At 44.9% G+C, this 18,374-nt stretch overlaps 2 protein-coding genes and 2 long non-coding RNA genes across 4 annotated transcripts; 2 read left to right on the top strand and 2 right to left on the bottom strand.

Annotated features, from left to right (window-relative positions):
* Positions 1 to 1,682: 1,682 nt before the first annotated feature.
* LOC120976233 (uncharacterized) lies at positions 1,683 to 3,195 on the bottom strand. Its single transcript, XR_005771483.2, has 2 exons — positions 2,507 to 3,195; positions 1,683 to 2,301 (listed from the first exon to the last, which is right to left on the bottom strand). It is a non-coding gene; the product is annotated as an uncharacterized lncRNA (long non-coding RNA).
* A 2,591-nt stretch (positions 3,196 to 5,786) lies between these two features.
* On the bottom strand, positions 5,787 to 7,717 carry LOC120962016 (uncharacterized). Its single transcript, XM_040385771.2, has 2 exons — positions 7,592 to 7,717; positions 5,787 to 7,495 (listed from the first exon to the last, which is right to left on the bottom strand). The coding sequence occupies exon 2, from the start codon at positions 7,420 to 7,422 to the stop codon at positions 6,193 to 6,195; it is 1,230 nt and encodes a 409-aa protein (XP_040241705.1). The 5' UTR covers positions 7,423 to 7,495; positions 7,592 to 7,717; the 3' UTR covers positions 5,787 to 6,192.
* A 1,491-nt stretch (positions 7,718 to 9,208) lies between these two features.
* LOC109740515 (F-box protein At5g10340-like) lies at positions 9,209 to 10,659 on the top strand. The gene has a single exon (XM_020299569.4). The coding sequence runs from the start codon at positions 9,257 to 9,259 to the stop codon at positions 10,427 to 10,429; it is 1,173 nt and encodes a 390-aa protein (XP_020155158.1). The 5' UTR covers positions 9,209 to 9,256; the 3' UTR covers positions 10,430 to 10,659.
* Positions 10,660 to 13,602: 2,943 nt separating this feature from the next.
* LOC141042520 (uncharacterized) lies at positions 13,603 to 16,236 on the top strand. The gene is made up of 2 exons (XR_012205668.1): positions 13,603 to 15,720; positions 15,985 to 16,236. It is a non-coding gene; the product is annotated as an uncharacterized lncRNA (long non-coding RNA).
* The last annotated feature ends 2,138 nt before the right edge of the window (positions 16,237 to 18,374 follow it).

Below are 18,374 nucleotides of genomic sequence, written 5' to 3'. Positions count from 1 at the left end.
CTCGGTCCATTTAGGCTAGGCACCAAACCTTTCCCTTTATATTTTTTTCGGCCATTTAGGTTAAGTAACAAAAGCCTAAGTTGTTGCTTTAGGTCGTGTTCAATTTTCTTGTTGTTTCCTCTCTTTTTTTGCTGGACGGGGATATTCTCGTGCAACCAAATGGTGGAGGGCTTCCCGTGGATTTTAAGTGGCATCCAAAATTCCCCGTAGGGATTAGGAACCCTGCTTTTAGCTCCCTCGGCTGCCAAATTATCCCTAAGAGTTGATTGTGAAATGCTCAGCTCTGTTTCATGGGATAAAATTTCTACTGAATGTTGCATTTGATAATGTACAACTATATGTATGTTCAAGGTCTTGTAACAATCGCTTGGTGTCAGTATAGCGAATGTCAGTTATGAAATATGGCTAGGCCCACTTTCCTGAAGTTGTAATGAACTACATAGCTCGTGATTTAACCAGCATGACAACGTAATAGAATGCCAAATGTTTTTCTTAAATTAGAAAACACATGCGCCCTCCTAAGCATATAGTGACATGTTTACGTAAGTAAAACAGATGTACATGTCTTGCAGTTTTCTTCTGGTTTCATATATCAAAGTTGAATCTTTCAGACACTAGCCCATGTTCTTCTCGTCATTGGTTCCCCCAACGACACGCTTTAGTGCCAATCTGGGGAAACAAAGATCATCAACGAGGTTGATTTTGGGGTAGCTATTGTCTATGCAATCTTGTATTCATTCTTTCTTTTATCTAGTTGGTGGCTAATTTAATTTATGCTGACATGTTGTATGTTGCGAAAACCGTGCATGACATGTGCAGAATAGCTATAAGTAAAGTAAAGAGTAGTACACCACCAGCCTCTATATATGTGTACATTGCTTTCCTTATATATACAACACAAAGCTTTACTTGTTCTCTTCCCATATGTACCACTTCATCTTTATCAGAACAGCTCCAACATTCAACTCCATGATCATTTTAAATGTGTTGCTTGGACTAGCTTTTCATCAAATAGGTGGTAGTCACATAGACACATCAACGGAAGGGTGGGATAGAATTATAATAGCTAGATGCGAGAACACATGGGAATACGAGACATCAGGAGCAACAGGTGGATAGATAGATCGAGTGATTCATGTCAAATCCAAACAAATTGATCTGGATTTGAAAGATGTCAAAGCTTCCTATCTTTGGACTAGTCTTTTATTTGTGTTCGTTTAGCTGGTCATTTCCATCATTGTCACACTCTATCTTAGTGCATTTAGGCAACTGAACTAGCACGTGCGCTAGTTGAAAATCCTAACGGAGTGGATAATTTCGGGGTTTTTTTTCCCTTGAGTCGAATCAGTTCCAATTTTGGTACATCTCTGTAATATTTTTTTGTTACCACTATCTTTTGGAGATTCTGTGTTCGGATAAATACGCATTGTCAGTCATAAGAACCACTTGCTTTGTCGAGAGAAGAAAAAAATCACATCTGCCTTGTAATAGAAACTGTGGTGCTTTTCATGAAGTATCACATTATGGAGGGTGGGGTTCTACTGTAAGAGTTGATTGTGAAATGCTTATGGCTCTGTTTCAGTAGATAAAATTTCAACTGAATGCTAAATTTGATCATGTAGAGCTCTATGTATGTTCAAGGTCTTGTAACAATCATATGGTGCCAGTATAGGGAACGTAGATTTAACCAGCATGTCAACCTAGTAGAATGCCAAATGTTTCTTTCAAATACAAAAACCCGTGTGTCCACCCAACAGCATACAATGTAGTACCTCTGTACGTATACAAGTAAAACAGATGTAAGGCCAAGTGTGCTACAAACTGTGTTAAACCATGCTTCAGTAACAGCCCAGAAATCCACAGAGAACAAACTAAAAAAACAAATAGGACAAGTGGTTGAAGCGCACACACAAGGAAGCATTCCAAAAATTGATGAAACACACACCCTGTTCTGATCCCTCCCTGGCCATGACATACAACATTTCCACAGGCCACCGGTTGAGCGAATCTAAAACATGTTCTCGCTGGTCATCAGCAGAGCATCAAGCAAAACTGATGTCAAGTCCGGAATAAGCCATGTGACCTAATATAGCGTCAACCAATTTCTTGCCTGGAATGAAGTCAAGGCAGTGCCGAATCAACAAAACAGAATACTAGAGAGGAAACAGGAAACCTTATAACATTTGTCAGTCGTCGAGATCACTATCCCCATAGTTGAAAGAAGGTATTGACGGAGCCTTATAACATCTGTCGAAAGGCCAGTTGAGAATCCGGGCCATTATTGATGTTGTAGCTCAGAAGCTGCAGAGGAAGCATTCATTCAGAGTCTCAGAGAATCAGCCTCAGAAATAAAAAGGAAGGTTCAGAGGAGGAAACCTATAGGACTAGTGCATGGTTTTCTTTCTCAGAAGAACTAGTGTATGCTTGAGATGTTAGTTGAAATTGATCACTCTGGCAAACATTGCCGAGTTTTATTCTTCAGTACTTAGCTGAAGGCCAAACTTACCAGGACCCGAAGAAGTCACCAAGCCCCCGAGTAGTAGGGCCATTCCATGGATCACTCTCACAAAGTGGTCAGTCTGGACTATGTTCCAAGTTGCAGCTACTATTCTGAACTCCCTGCCAACTATTGCCTTACATCAACAGTAGTACAAATTTGAGTTACTGATTCTTGACTGCAATCTCTGGCCGATGATCATTCTACACAATTTAATTTCATGGTATGGCATGATCTAATATTAGTGTAATCAACACCTGTATAGTGTATACTCCTTTCAGACAAAAATAAAACACCTTTCAGATAAAAATATGTCAACAGCTGAATCTACAAAATCCATCTACAAACAGCAACTATAAATTGTGTCTGAATACTTTTTATAAGCAAAGCACATCTTAATTTCTTAGCAGCCATGGTGAGCTGAAAAGCACAGCCAAAGTTCCCAACAGCAGTTGTGCGGCAATTTTTGTCATACCATTCTGCAGCAATGAGCACAAAAGGAAAGAGTACAAGGGGTGAATCATAGAATCCAAGGAGCACTACAAGAAATAGATGAACATTATAAGTCCGGCTGCAACATATATACAGTTGTTCCACTGACAACTGGTAAGCAAATGTAAAACCTGTTTCTTGCCTAGAACAGGGTGTTGCAAAATAACCATAGTACAACGAGGCACGTCATATAATCATAGATTCAGTTGCAGGGCTAAATATAGAAAAAAGGGGGGGGGGGGGGGGGGGGGGGGGGAGGTTGAGCTGACATTCTCTACTGCGGAAATTAAGAACCACAGTGCACACAAGATAGCATCAAGCTAAACAGTGGAGCATTCGGTACATATCATGTCCTAAATAAGATAGCTAACCGTAATCCCATAGCAGAAGATAACACCTAGAGTCCTGCCCAGAACAAGTTAAGGCATAAGCAAAGTAACAACCAATAAAACAACAAACCTTTCTTAGCAATACATATGATAGGCTCAAATGTCATCCAGTTCATCAGCGCCTAATGTGGTCTGCTATAAGGCTAGTTCAGAATCCCGGATGTTGATGGTGTAGCTGGAGAGAAGCTGGATGATCAAGAAAGGACGGTTGCTGACCAGGACATACTGCTTGTCCTGCTTCACAAAATCGACGGCTTCCGAGATCCTCTCTAATTTTCAGTCCTTGATGTTGTACTTCCATAAGTGAGCAGACAAACCGTGGTGTTCAGTATAGTAGATACATTTTGCCTCGATTGATGGGAACATATCATCGTCCACAGCAAGGCACCTATGATGACCAATGAAGATGGCATGGTTGCCGATGCTCTTCAAATGTAAAAGCATGAAGCTCTCGGCTTCGAATCTTAAAACCCAGAAGAAGTTTTGTCCCTTGATGACGACCAACATTTGTCCACCGAATTCCATTGGGAAACACAGGGCATCGTTTGCAAGTCCCAGCTCAGTATGATCACCTGAAAAATCTTTGACAGATTGACGCGAAGCGACTGCCCCATTTCGCAGATCTTGAGAGCTATGTCAGTTGTTCTGGCTAATTCCTACCAACGGGGACAGCAGCAGAGCAAGCAATCTTGGAGCAAGCAACAGCAGCAGAGGAGGTAGAAGCTGCAGGTGAAACACTAGCTCAGAGTTTCACAGAATCAGAACCAAAATGAAAAGAAAACTTCAGAGGAAATAGAAAGTTTAAACTTCCATTAGTTCGCAGCTGAAGCCCCAACTCAGCAGGACCAGAGCAAGTCATCAAGCCCAGCCCAGGCCCCCAAGAGCCAGGGCCAACCGGGAACCCAGGCCCTCAAGGCACTGGAGCCCACGCACCAGGGCACCATCCAGCAGGGTCTCCTCAACCCGATCCTCCGGGCCCATTAGAATCGATGTCACCATGAGAAACAGCTGCTGCTGAATGTTGAACTACGGCTACACAAGAGCTCAACTGAAGCACTGTTTCTTCTTTAGAAAACAGAGTGAACAAGTGTCACAATCGTATCAACAGTTGGAGTGAGGTTAAAGAAGAATTCATAGGCCCATGGTGAGAGCAGAGAGTCACTAGTTGTGCTTGCACCTGCTGTTCCATCTTCCATGGATCACCCACTGGTATTCTGGTCAGTCAGTCAGTCTATGCTCCAGCTACTAGTATTCTGAACTATCTGCCTAGACCTCTTGTGTCTTGCCTGGCATCACAGGGACAAGGTTTGGTAGTAGATTCAATTTAAACGCCATATCCGTCGGCTGATCACTTGGACCTGCACTATCATGCTCATGTCAGATCATTCCATGCATCATATGGCTGATCTGATCTAATCAACACGTCTGTCCTGCGAACAGCGTCCAGCGCCCAGCGTGTGCGTGTGCGTGTGTGGGTGCGCGTACAGTGCCTGTCCAGCAAAGTTACGTAAACATCTCAATCTGAAAAACCCATTTAGACACAGCAATTGCGTACAGTGTTGGAAGTTTTATGCGCAAAGTGCATCTTAAGTTTCCAAGCTACAGCTGTGCTGCAGACTCTGTTAGACCATTCTTCAGTAACGGCCAGGAGATCCAACGAAGAACAAATTGCAAAAGCAAATATGCCAAGTGGTTTTTGTTGTTGTTGTTGTTGAAACGGAGACAAAAGACTTGCCTCATCCATTAAATAAGAAGTTAGACAAGAGTTTAAGACACAAGGCCAAGAGGCATGGTCGCTACTATCTCGGCATAATTGGACCCAAATATTTCAAAAAATTGTTAGTTAGCTGAAGATCCAACTTACCAGGACCCAAAGAAGGCACCAAACTTAGCCCCCCCAAGAACCAGGGTCACCCAGGAACCACAGGCCTCACAGGATGTGCTTGTACCGGCCGTTCCATGGATCACTCCCGCAGATAGGTCAGTCTTTTATATGTTCCAAGTTGCAGCTACTATTTTGAACTCCCTGCCAACTATTGTCTTTCATTGACGGTACAAATTTCAGTTACTGATTCTTGACTGCAATCTCCGGCCGATGAGCATTGCACAAAATTAAATTTCATGGTATGTTAGTGTAATCAACACCCGTATCCTCCGAACAACATATTGTGTGTGCTAAAATAAAACACCTTTCAGGCAAAACTATGTGAATAGCTGAATCTACAAAATCCATCTAGAAACAGCAACAATAAATTGTGTCAAAATTATTTTTTCTAAGCAAAGCACATCTTAAGTTCTTAACAACCATGTCAAGCTGGAAAGAACATCCAAAGTTCCCGACATGAGTTGTGCTACAAATTGTTACCATTCTGCGGCAATGCCCAGAAATCGAACAATGAACAAGCTACAAAAGGAAATAGTTGCAGCATACAGTCGTTCCACAGACAACCAGTAAGCAAATGTGAAACATGTTTCTTGCCGAGAACAGGCTGTTGCAAATTATAAAGCTTATGGAGAACAATGAGGCACGTGATATGTTCATAGATTCACTTGCAGGGCTAAATATAGAAAAAGGGGGGAAAGGTTGAGCTGACATTATCTGTTGCAGATAGTAAGAACCACATTGCACAAAAGATAACAGCATCAAGCTAAGGGTAGCATTGGGTACATATCACGTTCTAATTAATAAGATAGCTAAGAGTAATTCCATCACAGAAGATACAACCTAGATTCTTGCCTAGGACAATTGAAGGCATAACCAAAATAAACAACCTAGAAAATAGCAACCCTTTCTAAGCAATGCATACCATAGGATCAATCATCAAGTTTAACGGCGCCAGCCATTTCAGAATCCCGGGTGCTGATGGTGTAGCTCGACAGAAGCTGGATGATCGTGGAAGGACGGTCGCCGATCAGGACAAACTGCTTGTCCTGCTTCACAAAATCGACAGCTTCTGAGATCCTGTCTGCTTTTCGGTCCTTGATGTTGTACTTCCAGATGTGGGCAGACGAACCCTGGTGTTCAGTGTAGTAGATACAGTTTGTCTCTATGGATGGAAACATGTGAGCATCCACAGCAAGGCACCTATGACGACCAATGAAGATGGCATGGTTGCAGATGGTCTCCACATGCAAAAGCTCGGCGCTCTCGGTTTTGAATCTTAAGACATGGAAGAATTGTTGTCCCTTGATGATGATCAGCATCTGTCCAACAAATTCCATTGGTAAACACCGGGCATCGTTTGCAAGTCCGATCTCAGTAGGATCACCAGAAAAAAACTTCGACAGATTGACGCCAAGCGACTGCCCCACTTTGCAGATCTTGAGAGCCAAGTCAGTTGTTCCGGCAAATTCCCACCAACGGCCGACCAAACCACCTCCGACCGCCCTCCGAAAGAAACTGTAAACTGAAGGGTCAAAGTCATAGACTTGGGCGTCAGAACTGTGAGGACTGGCTATGTGCATCTTGCAACATGAGTCGAAGAACAAGGCGAGCAAGGGCGAAGAGAAGTCAAAGCAGACGGCGGCGGTGACCTGCACCTCGGGCGGCACGGGCGCCGCGAAACGGATGATATCGCCGGTGAGAGGGTTGAAGACACGAGCGGCGTGAGGAGGGCTCCTGTCGGCCAGGACGAAGAGGCCGCAGAGAGTGGTGGCGACCACGTGGTAGTCGCGGAGCGCGTGGAGCTCCTTGTGGAGGAACCGGCCAGTGGCGGTGTTGACCAAGAGGCGGCGCATGTCACTCTGGAAGACCTCGTCGAGGATAATCCACCGGCGAAGCAGGAACCGGGGGTCCGAGGTGCTGTCCTTGGGGTCGTCGGTGGCGGAGCGCCAGTTGTGGCAGACGGCGCGCAGGTCCACGTACCAATCTAGGTCGTTGGTGGCGAGGAAGGAGTCGGCGATGTGGCGGACGATGTCGGGCGGGAGCGAGGGCCAGTCTGCGGTCACCGCATTGGCCGGATGGACCGGTGAGGTTTCCAGGAAATTGGGGTCCTTCTTCCACCTCTTGGCCGGCGGAAGAACTTGAGCGGGCGCGGCCGCCATTGCTGCTCGCTCGATTCCGGATCTCACGGGCGGATTTTTATTTGCGAAATCCAATCCAGTGCCCAAATCCTCGCTGGCAAAAGGGGAACACATTGCGGGGTGAGGAAAAAGAACAAAAATTTGCAACAATCGATCAAGAAGATGAAGAACAGGAAGATCAATTAGTTACCAAGAAGAATCAACCAGAGCGACGGAGAACAGAGGAAGCCGGCGGGGAAGTGACCTAGGAGGGAGGGGGAATGGAGCACACTTCTTTTCCGTCAACAATCAATTGCAATTTTTTTTTAGCATCAATCAATTGGAAAAATTGGGGCATGTTTGGTAGTCGGCAGAAGGCCCAATCAGGCCCGCACGGCGCAAAAGTAAGCCTTTGGCTGGTTGGACTTTCTGCATTGCATGAAGCTTAAAGCACCCGTAGGCCGAGCCAGGTTCACGAGAGCCATGCGTACCTCTCACCTGCACGCGTTGGGAAGTGCAGGAGACAATTTCCTCCCCTGTCTACCATCACCGCCTACTCTCATTCACACTATACTTCCTATCTCTCTCTCACCGCCCCGACGGTTTCTCGGATGGTCGACTCGCACCCGCGTCGCCCCACTCCCATCCTCGCGGACACCAACCAAATACAAGACCTGCGGGTGCTTAGCCTGACCCGGCAGGGCATTGACCTCATGTCGGCTATTTGGGCACCTTTTTCCATCTGCACGCCATGGTCAGCAACCATTGACCCACCATCAAAGTTCGTGTTGTGGTTAGTCTGGTCTATGTTCCAAGATGCAGATACTATTGTAAGCTCCCTGCCTACTATTGTCTTGCATTACAGTACAAATTTAAGTTCCTAATTCTCCGGCCGGTGATCTTTCTACACAATTTAATTTCAAGTTGAAGTATGATCTAAGAGTGTAATCAACACCTTTATCCTGCGAACAGCAACAGATAAATTGTAGAGGCCAGGGAGCATTACAAAAATATATGAATATTCTAAGACCGGCTACCGCATATAGTTGTTTCACAGACAACCAGTAAGCAAATGTAAACATGTTCCTTACCTAGAAAAGGGCGTTGCAAAATTACAAAGCTTATAGAAAACAATGAGGCATGTCATATAATCATAGATTCAGTTGCAAGGCTAAATATAGAAAAGTAGGAAAAAGGTTGGACCGGCATTCTCAACAGCAGAAATTATGAACCACATTGCACACAAGATATCATAAAGCTAAACGGTGATCGGGTACATATCATGTCCTAATTAAGATAGCTAACAGTAATCCCATCACAGAAGATATATAACACCAAAAACAAGTCAAGGCCTCCTCAGGCGACGACGAGGGATGAGGGAAGGGAGAGGCGGCGGCTAGGGTTTTGTCGTCTCCCGTGTCGCCCCGAGCAGATTGACGTGGAGGCGGAGCCTTCTGGTCCTCTCTCTTAGTTTCCCCTCATTGTTTGTTTTTTCTTTGATTTTTGAATACTTATGGATTTCCATTTAAAAAATTGATCATGTACGAGACATGTGGTGATGATGTTCCCTCTATGTACGAACCATGTTAGCCGAAACTACTCTCATGGCCTAAAAGTACAAGGCATTGAGTTTTATTAAACTAGGATGCTAGGCATGAAAACATCACACCCAAATATAATTCGAAAAATTAATGCAATCAAATGTGGGTTTTTTAGGCAATCAAAATGTGGGTAAAGTCTTCACTATGTGCTTGTGGGCTAAGCCCAGCCCATGTGAGAGGAGAGCTACTTACTATTCCACAGCCCAGACCAAAGAGGGTTCTATACGCTTTATCTCCACTCCCACTCCCACCTCCGCCGCCACCAGCCGGCGACCATGGCGGAGGAGGCCGCGGCGCCTCTCCTCCACGGGCTCCCAGATGAGATCGTGGTATGGGAGATCCTCATCCGCCTCGACCCCAAATCCCTCCTCCGCTGCCGCGCAGTCCGCCGCGCCTGGCGCTGCGCCACCTCCGCCCGCCGCTTCCTCCTCGCCCACCACGCCCGCCAGCCAACCCTCCCCATCGTCTTCGGCGACAGATACCGTAACATCCTTGCCTTGGATCACCGGGCCTCCGCTGACGCCCAACTCCACACCATCGCCCGGCTTGACGAGGACTTCATGCTGGAGGCCTCCTGCGATGGCCTCCTCCTCCTCTCCAAGTTTGACCACATTGTTGGCTTTCGCACCTACCTCTCCGTCTGCAACCCGGCCACGAGTCAGCATGCCTCCCTGAGGCCACTGTCAGGTTTTGACATCTTGGGGATGTACCCACACAGCCCTACCGGTGAGTACCGTCTGTTGCTGCAACGGATGAACTACATGGACTCGTCTGAATATCAAATTGGCTTCTATGTCTTTGGGTTGGGCTCCAACGAGGCACCGAGGTACATCGGGTGCTCAGAGACCAAATTAGCGTTGGCGTTCTTCAATGTACCTGTCCGGCTGCGTGATAGCTTGCATTGGTACCCACTGGAGTACCGGACTGAAAGCGACCATTTGGAGTATGAAGAAGAAAGCAAACTGGTGGTAACAGTATTCGACACCATAGCTGAGTCGTTTCGGCAGATGCGTGCTCCACTTGTTTCCACCAATTCATCTATCTTTAAGGTGGATGACATGCTTGGCATCTGTAACTGTAACCAGGCCTTGGAAATTGTTGATATATGGGTGCTGCAGGACTACCAAAGTGAGGTTTGGGACTTAAAGTACCGGATTGAATTGCGGCTCGACGAACTCACAAAACTCAGGGGGGAGCTTGAAGGCCTTGATGGTGATGGCAATTGGAGTCTGACCGCTGCTTCGGGTGATGGTGACGTGCTCTTGCTGGTCAGTTTCAGTCACTGGAGTTTTGGTCACTGGCTGTTTTACGTTGACACTGATGGCGAACTGGTTGCTAGCTTCCAAGACTTATATGCCTGTAAACATCGGTTCAAACAAACTCTTGTTCCACATGATTTGTTCACGACACTAGAAGGTCATGCTGTGGGCGCCTCACCACTCATTTGACGGGTGCTTCTTAACGGCATAGTTTTCGTATCCTCATAAGCTGCAATGTCTGTGAGTTGGATCAAGTATGAGCATGCTGATTTTTTCTCTTGTGTTGATGTATAAAAGGTTATGATCAGTAGTGACTCTTATGTGGTTACATAAAATCTATGCTTGTTTCGATATCCTTTCGGGATGCAAGAAGTGACTGCTGCTTGCGTTGATGCTAAAATTACCAAGCCATTTTGATCCGCCTCATGTCTCTGTTTTCTCGGGTTGAGTACTTGCTATATTCTATTTATCTAATGTCTTCACAGTACTTGATATTTATCAATCTTTATGCCTCATATCACTATTTCTTTGACTGAAGAATTGGTTTTACCTATGGATCTAGTGGTCTTCTTAATAGTCAGTTTTTAGTGTGTTTCCTGTTTGTACCCTTTGCCGTAGCTGACAATGGGAAGTGGCAGATTTTCTCTTTGCTGACTTGCGAGCGGCACCTGACTTCTAGAATGCTTTGGGGAACTGCTAGTTAAATTGAATTTTCCATATTGCATCATAATAGTCAATTTCTCAAAGAAGTGTCCTGTTATAATTTTGTTTTCTTCATGCATCTACCACTATGAACTGTGACTCTCTGTGCTACTGGTTGTAACTTGTAACTAGGATATGAGCGCAGATGGTGTGCTGCTCTCTCTAAAGCAAACTTGGCTTATGTAATTTGTGGGAGCTGATGGTCTGTTCTGGGGCCATTTTACGTGTCTGTCATAATAGGCTGTAACAGTTTAGTTTTATCTCTTATAGGATTTGGACATCTTTCACTCTAACAAATGATTCCAAATCTTCTTGATTTCTTTCCTAAAGAATGACTTTAGGTTATGTTCCAATGTCATATTCTGGACCTTTGCCCAAGAGCTAACAATTCAGAGAAACGAGGGGATAGTTAAAGGCTGTTTTCCTAAAGAATGATTTATTATCTCTCATTATTTCAACTCAGCTGTTAACCACTTTGCATAAAGGCTTCGTGTGATGCTTGTAGCACAATTGCTCTTAATAACTTCAGCTGTACTTGAAAGTTTTTGCTTGAGTCAACCATAAATGCCCCCTAAAGTTTATGCCTCCTGGAACTGTGCTGACGTGGAAGGCGTGTGTGGGTCGCTGCCGGGCATGTAGGCATCGGCCTGCCGTCGAAGAGATCACCTTGCTGCACGGATGGAAACCTATGCTGGCTATCTCAATTATTCGGTTATTTTCTTGCCGATCCAAGTTCCAAATCCACAGTAGTATGTCAAGCTTGGTCTGTCTGCAACCTACTCTTTGATCAACTCCAAGTTGAATGTGAAAGTTGCCTGCCAGACTTGTCCTGTGCCTGATTGAGAGCGACATCGTTCACCAGTAGCTGTTTGTCTGATTATATGTGCATTCCTGCTTTACCTCTTGTTTACAACTTCAATATATATCTTCAGGTAAGGAAAATATGCTCACCCTTTTAGTATAGCTTGTGTTTGTGAACAAAACGATACACCGATGATGCAGGTGATGCAGAATAGTGTAATATGTTACTTTCTTCATTTATTCTTTGTTGGATTTCTTTGTTACTGCAGAAAAGTCAGCTAGATGAGTCTGGTAGATTCAGATGTTTACATACTATTTTTTCTATGAAGCAAAGTTGTTTAGAACTCAATCTCTAGAGCTCAAAATGTCTTTGTAATGTGGCAACAGTAAGCTTGCAGAGAACTGTAGTTGAAAGTAACATGAACGATTCTGTTCCCTGTGGGCTTTGGTTCTGCAGAGAACAGTAGTTGAAAGCAATAGTAAGCATGCAGAGAACAGAATTCTGCTTGTACGATTGAACCTTTGAAGACATACCGTGCCTCTGTTCCCTGTGGGCTTTGCTACTTTTGCAATTATGTTCTAAGCAAGAAACAGGTATTGGATTTGCTTACTGGTGATCTATGGAACTGATGTATGCTGCAGCCAGACTTAGAAAAGGTATGAGTGTACTGTTTCATCAATTTTTGTAATGCTCCTGAGCGTCGATGGTTCACCCTTTGTAACCCTTTTGTAATTTGTTCCTTGTTGGATTTTTGGGTGTTGCTACCGAAACACAAATTTGTTGGACAGTTGTTGTGAAGAACTTATAAGTTGTACTTTCCATATATAAGTTGCAGATGCTTTCCATACAAATGTTCCGAACATGGCTTGTTTTTGTTGTTTCTAGATGGGTCCAGTAGATTCAGACGTTTAGTTTTGCCATGCAGGTGTTGTACTTCACATTTACTATAATGCATTGATTGGATCATACTATGAAACAAAGGTGGTTTTGAATTGAACTCAATCTTGAGAGCTCAAAACGTTTGTGTGATATTGCAACAGTAAGCATGCAGAGAACAGTAGTTGAAATGAAAGTAAGATAGACGAGTGGATGAGCTATTGAATGGCAGGTACATGCACAACTACACTTCTCACCCTAACTCTATAAATACTTCTTCACTCCCAACTGCTGCATCAAGTCTGGGTTCCTTCTGATTGAGTTGGGAAACTGTAGTTTACCATTCAGCAGCAGTTTATCTTCTTTTTATCTTACCGGTTCAGAAGTTTATCTTGGCGAGATGGACCCGCATGGGCCTGGAGGAGGACCGGGTTGGGGAGGCCCTGCAGGGTGGGGCCCAGGAGGGTGGGGTCCGGTTCCACCTGGTGGGCCTGGGTTTCCTGGTGGCCCTGGCCCTGGTTTCTGGGGGCCTGAGTTCGGTGGATTCTTTGGATCCTGGTAAGTTGAATCCTCAGCTTACTGATGGAGGTCATCAGTTCAATCAGTTAGATTGTCAACTGTTTTCCCTTCTAAAAAATCAGTCTATCTCTAAGAAATCAGTCTATTCACTCGGTAGATGATTAGTGGTTCGGGGATCAAGTATAATATTTTCGGCACCAACTAGTAGTTTAATTTTGAACTCTGAATCTCTTTTGTTGTACACGGATACATCTGAAACTCTGGACGAACGCTTCTTCTGCAGCTTCTACCTCCTGTGCTGCTGCTGCCTGCTCCAAGATTGCTGCGGTCCTCTGTTCGGACACCCGGGCCCTGGCGGTCCGTCGCCTCCTTTCTAGCCTGTGGAGCTGCGGGTCATATCCACCACAAGAAACAATGCACTTGAGAACAATTTCTAGACTATGTATCCGCGGAAACGCAGTTGTGTGAAGATATTGAATCTTGGGAGTTCCCCTTGCTACTATGTAAATACTACTGAAAAGCATACTCATTGTCTTAGTAGTATCTATCCTGGAGATCATTATTTCAGTCCTAGTTTTCATATCCTCATGAGCTACAATGTATGAATTGGATCAAGTATGAACATGCTGATTTCTTCTTTTTGTGTTGATGTATAAAAAGTTATGATCAGAAGTGACTGTTATGTGCTTGCATCAAATATATGCGTGTTACGATACGCTTTCGGGATGAGGTGACTAAATGCTTCATTTGATGCTAAAATGAGTTCGCTTTTGACATATTTTTGGAGTATTTGACTCTGCTTTCGTGGCTGTGTGAAAATATATGCTAGTTTTCATACCATTTTGCTCTGCTTTTGAAGTACTCCCTCCGTCCGGAAAAACTTGTCCCAAGCTTGTTCCTCAAACTAGCACTAACTTGGTGCTAAATACATCCATTTGAGAGACAAGCTTTTTCGGACGGAGGGAGTACTTCTCAATTGATCCACTTCATGTCTTTGTTTTCTTGGATGAGTACTTGCTTTATTCTATTTATCTTGTGGTCTTCTCAGTAATTGCTATTTATCTAGGGGTCTTCCTAATAGTCCGTTCTTTTTAGTTTGTTTCCTGTTTGTACCATTTGTTGTAGCTGGTTATATACAATGCTTCCATATTGCATCATAATGCATTTCTGGGAGCTGAATGCCTTGGGGCCATTTTACGTGTGTCTGTCATGATAGGTTGGGACAGATTGATTTCTTGCAGGATTTGGACATGTTTTACTCTAACAAATGATTCCAACTCTTCTTGATTTCTTTCATAAATAATGAGAATTTAGGTTAGGTTCCAATGTCATATTCTGGCCCTTTGCCCAGGAGCTAATAATCCAGAGAAATGATGGAGATGGTTAGGTAGGACTTGTGGAAACTAAGCTCACCACTATAGCGAGAGTTAGACATGGTTGTGGTAGTATTCTTCTAGAAAAGACTGGTACCGCAACCTGAAAATCTATGAACATCTTATTACATTTTTCTGTTGCGCAGCTTGCAAATATCATCTCTTGTTATTTCAATTTAGCTGTTAACCATTTTGGATAAAGGCTTCATGTCATGTTTGTAGCACAACTGCCCTTAATAAATTCAGCTGTGCTTTTCCGCATACCAAAGTTTTTGCTTCAGTCAACCGTAAATCCCCCTGAAAAATTGATGTGTCCTGGAGCTGTGCTGATGTGGAGGGCGTGTGCAGGTCGCTGTGGGGCACACACAGAGGGGTCTGCCTGCCTTCGACAAGGTCAGCTTGCTGCACGGATGAAAACCTATGCTAGCTATCTCAATTATTCAGCTATTTTCTTGCTGGTCAGATTGTCAAATCCTGAATAGTATATCAAGCTTAACTGTATACATGCCAAGCTTGATCTGTTTGCAGCCTACTCTTTGAACACCTCTAGGTTGCATGTGAAAGTTGTCTGGCCGACTTGTTTTGCGCCTGATTGAGAACGAAGCTGTTCACCAGTAGCTGTTTGTCTGATTTACATTTACAACTCTGTTATATATCTTCAGGTAAGGAAAATATTCTCAACTTTTTAGAAGCTTCTATTTGTAACAAACAGAAAGGATTTCGGTGTTGCTTCAGAAAAATCAGCTAGATGGGTCTGCTAGATTCATATGTCCACATACTATTTTTGCTATGAAACAAAGTGGTTCAGAACTCAATCTCTAGTGCTCAAAATGTCCATGTAATGCTGCAATAGTTCGCAGAGAACAGTAGTTGAAATGGAAGTAAGATAGACCAGTGGGTGAGCCATTGAACAGAAGGTACATGCACAACTACCAGTTCTCACTCTACCTCTATAAATTCTTCTTCACCACAAACTGCTGCACCAAGTCTCGGTTTGTTCTTTCTGATTGAGTTGTGAAGCTGTTGTTTACCATTCAGCATCAGTTTAGCTTGTTTTTTCATTTTATTTTAGTGGGAGCAATTCAGGGTAGGATGGATCCACATGGGCCTGGAGGACCGGGCTGGGGTGGCCCTGGAGGGTGGGGTCTAGTTCCACCTGGTGGCCCTGGTTCTTGGGGGCCTGGGCTCGGTGGATTCTTGGGATCCTGGTAAGTTGAATTCTCAGCTAACTGATGGAGATCAACAAATCATTCAGTTACATGTCAATTTTTTTCCTTCTAAAAAATCGGACTATTCACCCTGGCAGACGATTAGTGTGGTTCAGGAATCAAGTGTAATTTTTTAGCTCCAACTCAAGCTTCAATTGCAAGCCATGATGCATGTATACAACTTTAATTTTGCACCTCTGAACCACTTCTGTTTTATATATGAATGAATAAACCTGCAACTCTGAACAAGTGTTTCTTCTGTAGCTTCTATCTCCTGTGCTGCTGCTGCCTGCTCCAAGATTGCTGCGGCCCTCTCTTTGGACGACCAGGCCCTGGTGGCGCACCACCCCCTTTCTGATAGCCTGCAGCGCTGCTGGCTACAAGAAACAACTCATTCGACCCCAATTCCTAGACTAAATATGCGTGGAAGAACCCACTTGTGTGAACTATGTAAACATTACTGAAAATCATATCGTCATGGTAGAATATATCCTGGAGACCACTGTTTCAGTCTTACATACTTTACATGGTTCTACGTACTGCTATTTCAGAATGCAACTACCCTTGCTGCCATGTTAACACTACTGAAAATCGTATGGTCATGTCTCTCTTTTGGAGCTCATTGTGTCAGTCTTGCCATGTACGTTTGCTGATGCGTTTTGCAAGCTCTCTCCACTTTATACTTCATTGATGCATTTCACATGCACCGAAGAGTACTAGTGTTTCTCTCTTGGTAGGTGCCATCCTCGCTCAAACGCACACAACGACCTAGGGGGCCAAGCGTAGACAGAGACCCAGGCCTATTGTGTTACAGGTCAATTATTTTGCCTAACCCCTGGCAACCACGATATAACCGAATCGGTGTATTTAAGCCAAACAGATATCTTTGTGATTTTGTATTGATCACGATCTGATCTGTAGAGATTGATATGGTGTGATTCTGTAACCAAATATAATCTTGGCAATTATGTATCGCCCATGTATAAATACAAGGCAAGCTTACAACAAAAACAATGCAGTTTGCTTGGTACTCCGTACTTGCTAAACTTTTGCGTGTTGACATGCGTCGTGCACTCTAGATATCATGGCAGTCTCCGTCGTAGGGTGCCAAGCTTCAAGTGCTCGTCCAACGTGTCGAGGCACCTAGCTCTCTCCAGTTCCAACACCTCCGAGAATAAGCGTTGTCATCCGCCCAAGCGTCGGTACCCGCGAGAGCTAAAAGCCCTAACCTAAGCTACTAATCGGAGGCACCAGGATTTCCATCCCCGCCATCGGCCGCCGGAGCGGAAGATAGACGAAAGGCGAATCCATGGGCTCCCTAGTTAAGCCTTGAGGTGGGAGTCTACCCTAGCTATCTAGGGTTAGGGTCCCGTAATTAATTTATAGGTGGTTTGAAATATTATGTGAGTTTCTGGGATGACTATAGCCAATATCATTGATTTATGTCCTAAAACATAAATCTAATGTAGAGCCTTCTACACTTTCCCGAAGCACATGTTGAGCGCATGCGTAACACCAAGATTAAGGCCGTTTAGTACGATTGGGGAGGATAATATCATCGATCATCTAGGTACTTCCTTTTTTGCGAGAATAAACTCAGATCCATTAATCCATTTCCAGCATACAACCTTGACAATGAAAGAAATTACAAATATCTCCTTGTGTCGCAAATCTTCTTCCACCTCTTCCACAAGCCCATGTCGTGTTATCACTGTCGCTCATCTAGGACCGGTCTGACTTTGTTCTTCGTAGATGCATGGGAAGTCATGAAGACTAAGGTCCAATCGGACCAACACAAAAGAAGAGAAGTGGACACGGAGCAAGTCTCACTGATTCAAGCAACCACCAAGCGTATCAACGGTGCCGCCACCAAGGTCGCAAGAATCTGCTGCCCACAAGGAGTGGTGGATGACCACCTCATGGATCCCTCGACTAGACCGCACTGGGCGTTGCCGAGATGGAGCTGGGATGAAGAGACAATTATTCCAGCCGTCGAAGCTGCCACCATCGAAGCCTCGCTAGGGGAGACCTCAACCTACCTACTGTACGCACGCGATACGAAGCCCCAGGGTTCCCCAGTCCACCTAGGACTCCTATTAGGCGGTACCTCAGGCACGACGACCTCCACAAGGATGCGCTGCACGACGGAAGGAGGCCGCGTGTCCTTCCACTACGCGAGGAAGTGGCGCATCCGCTCAGAGTCCATGGCCTTCCATTCCAATGCCTGAACCGTCGAAACCCCGGTGTCGTCGACCAGCTCCGTGTACACTAACATGGCTGATCCGTCGTCTAGTGTGTTCTTTAGGAGGACGAACACGTCCAGCCAGATGGTGGGGTCCCACAGAGGCTGCCACCTTTGGAGCACTGAGCGAACTAGAGGCGTCACAAGCATGTGCGCGGTGTGCGTGATGCAGTATGTCTGGTACACCACGGGGAACTTCTCCTTGAGCCTTGTTAACTCCCAGACCAGGTCACCCGAGGTTCACAAGGCTCAAGGATAAGTTCCCCGAGGTGTAACAGACGCACTGCCTCATGAACACAGCGCGCATGCTCATGGTGCCGCTAGTTGCTCCGGTGCTTCAAAGGTGGCAGCCTCTGTGGGATCCCCACCATCCGGCTGAACGTGCTCGTGCTGCTAAAGAACACGATGGACG

Source organism: Aegilops tauschii, chromosome 3, assembly GCF_002575655.3.
Source record: "Aegilops tauschii subsp. strangulata cultivar AL8/78 chromosome 3, Aet v6.0, whole genome shotgun sequence".
Lineage (NCBI taxonomy): Eukaryota > Viridiplantae > Streptophyta > Magnoliopsida > Poales > Poaceae > Aegilops > Aegilops tauschii.
This window is presented reverse-complemented; position numbering and strand designations above follow the sequence as displayed.

Bases quoted from the DNA above. Each gene is read 5' to 3' on its own strand.
- LOC120962016 (XM_040385771.2), bottom strand. From the start codon at position 7,422: ATGGCGGCCGCGCCCGCTCAAGTTCTTCCGCCGGCCAAGAGGTGGAAG.
- LOC109740515 (XM_020299569.4), top strand. From the start codon at position 9,257: ATGGCGGAGGAGGCCGCGGCGCCTCTCCTCCACGGGCTCCCAGATGAG.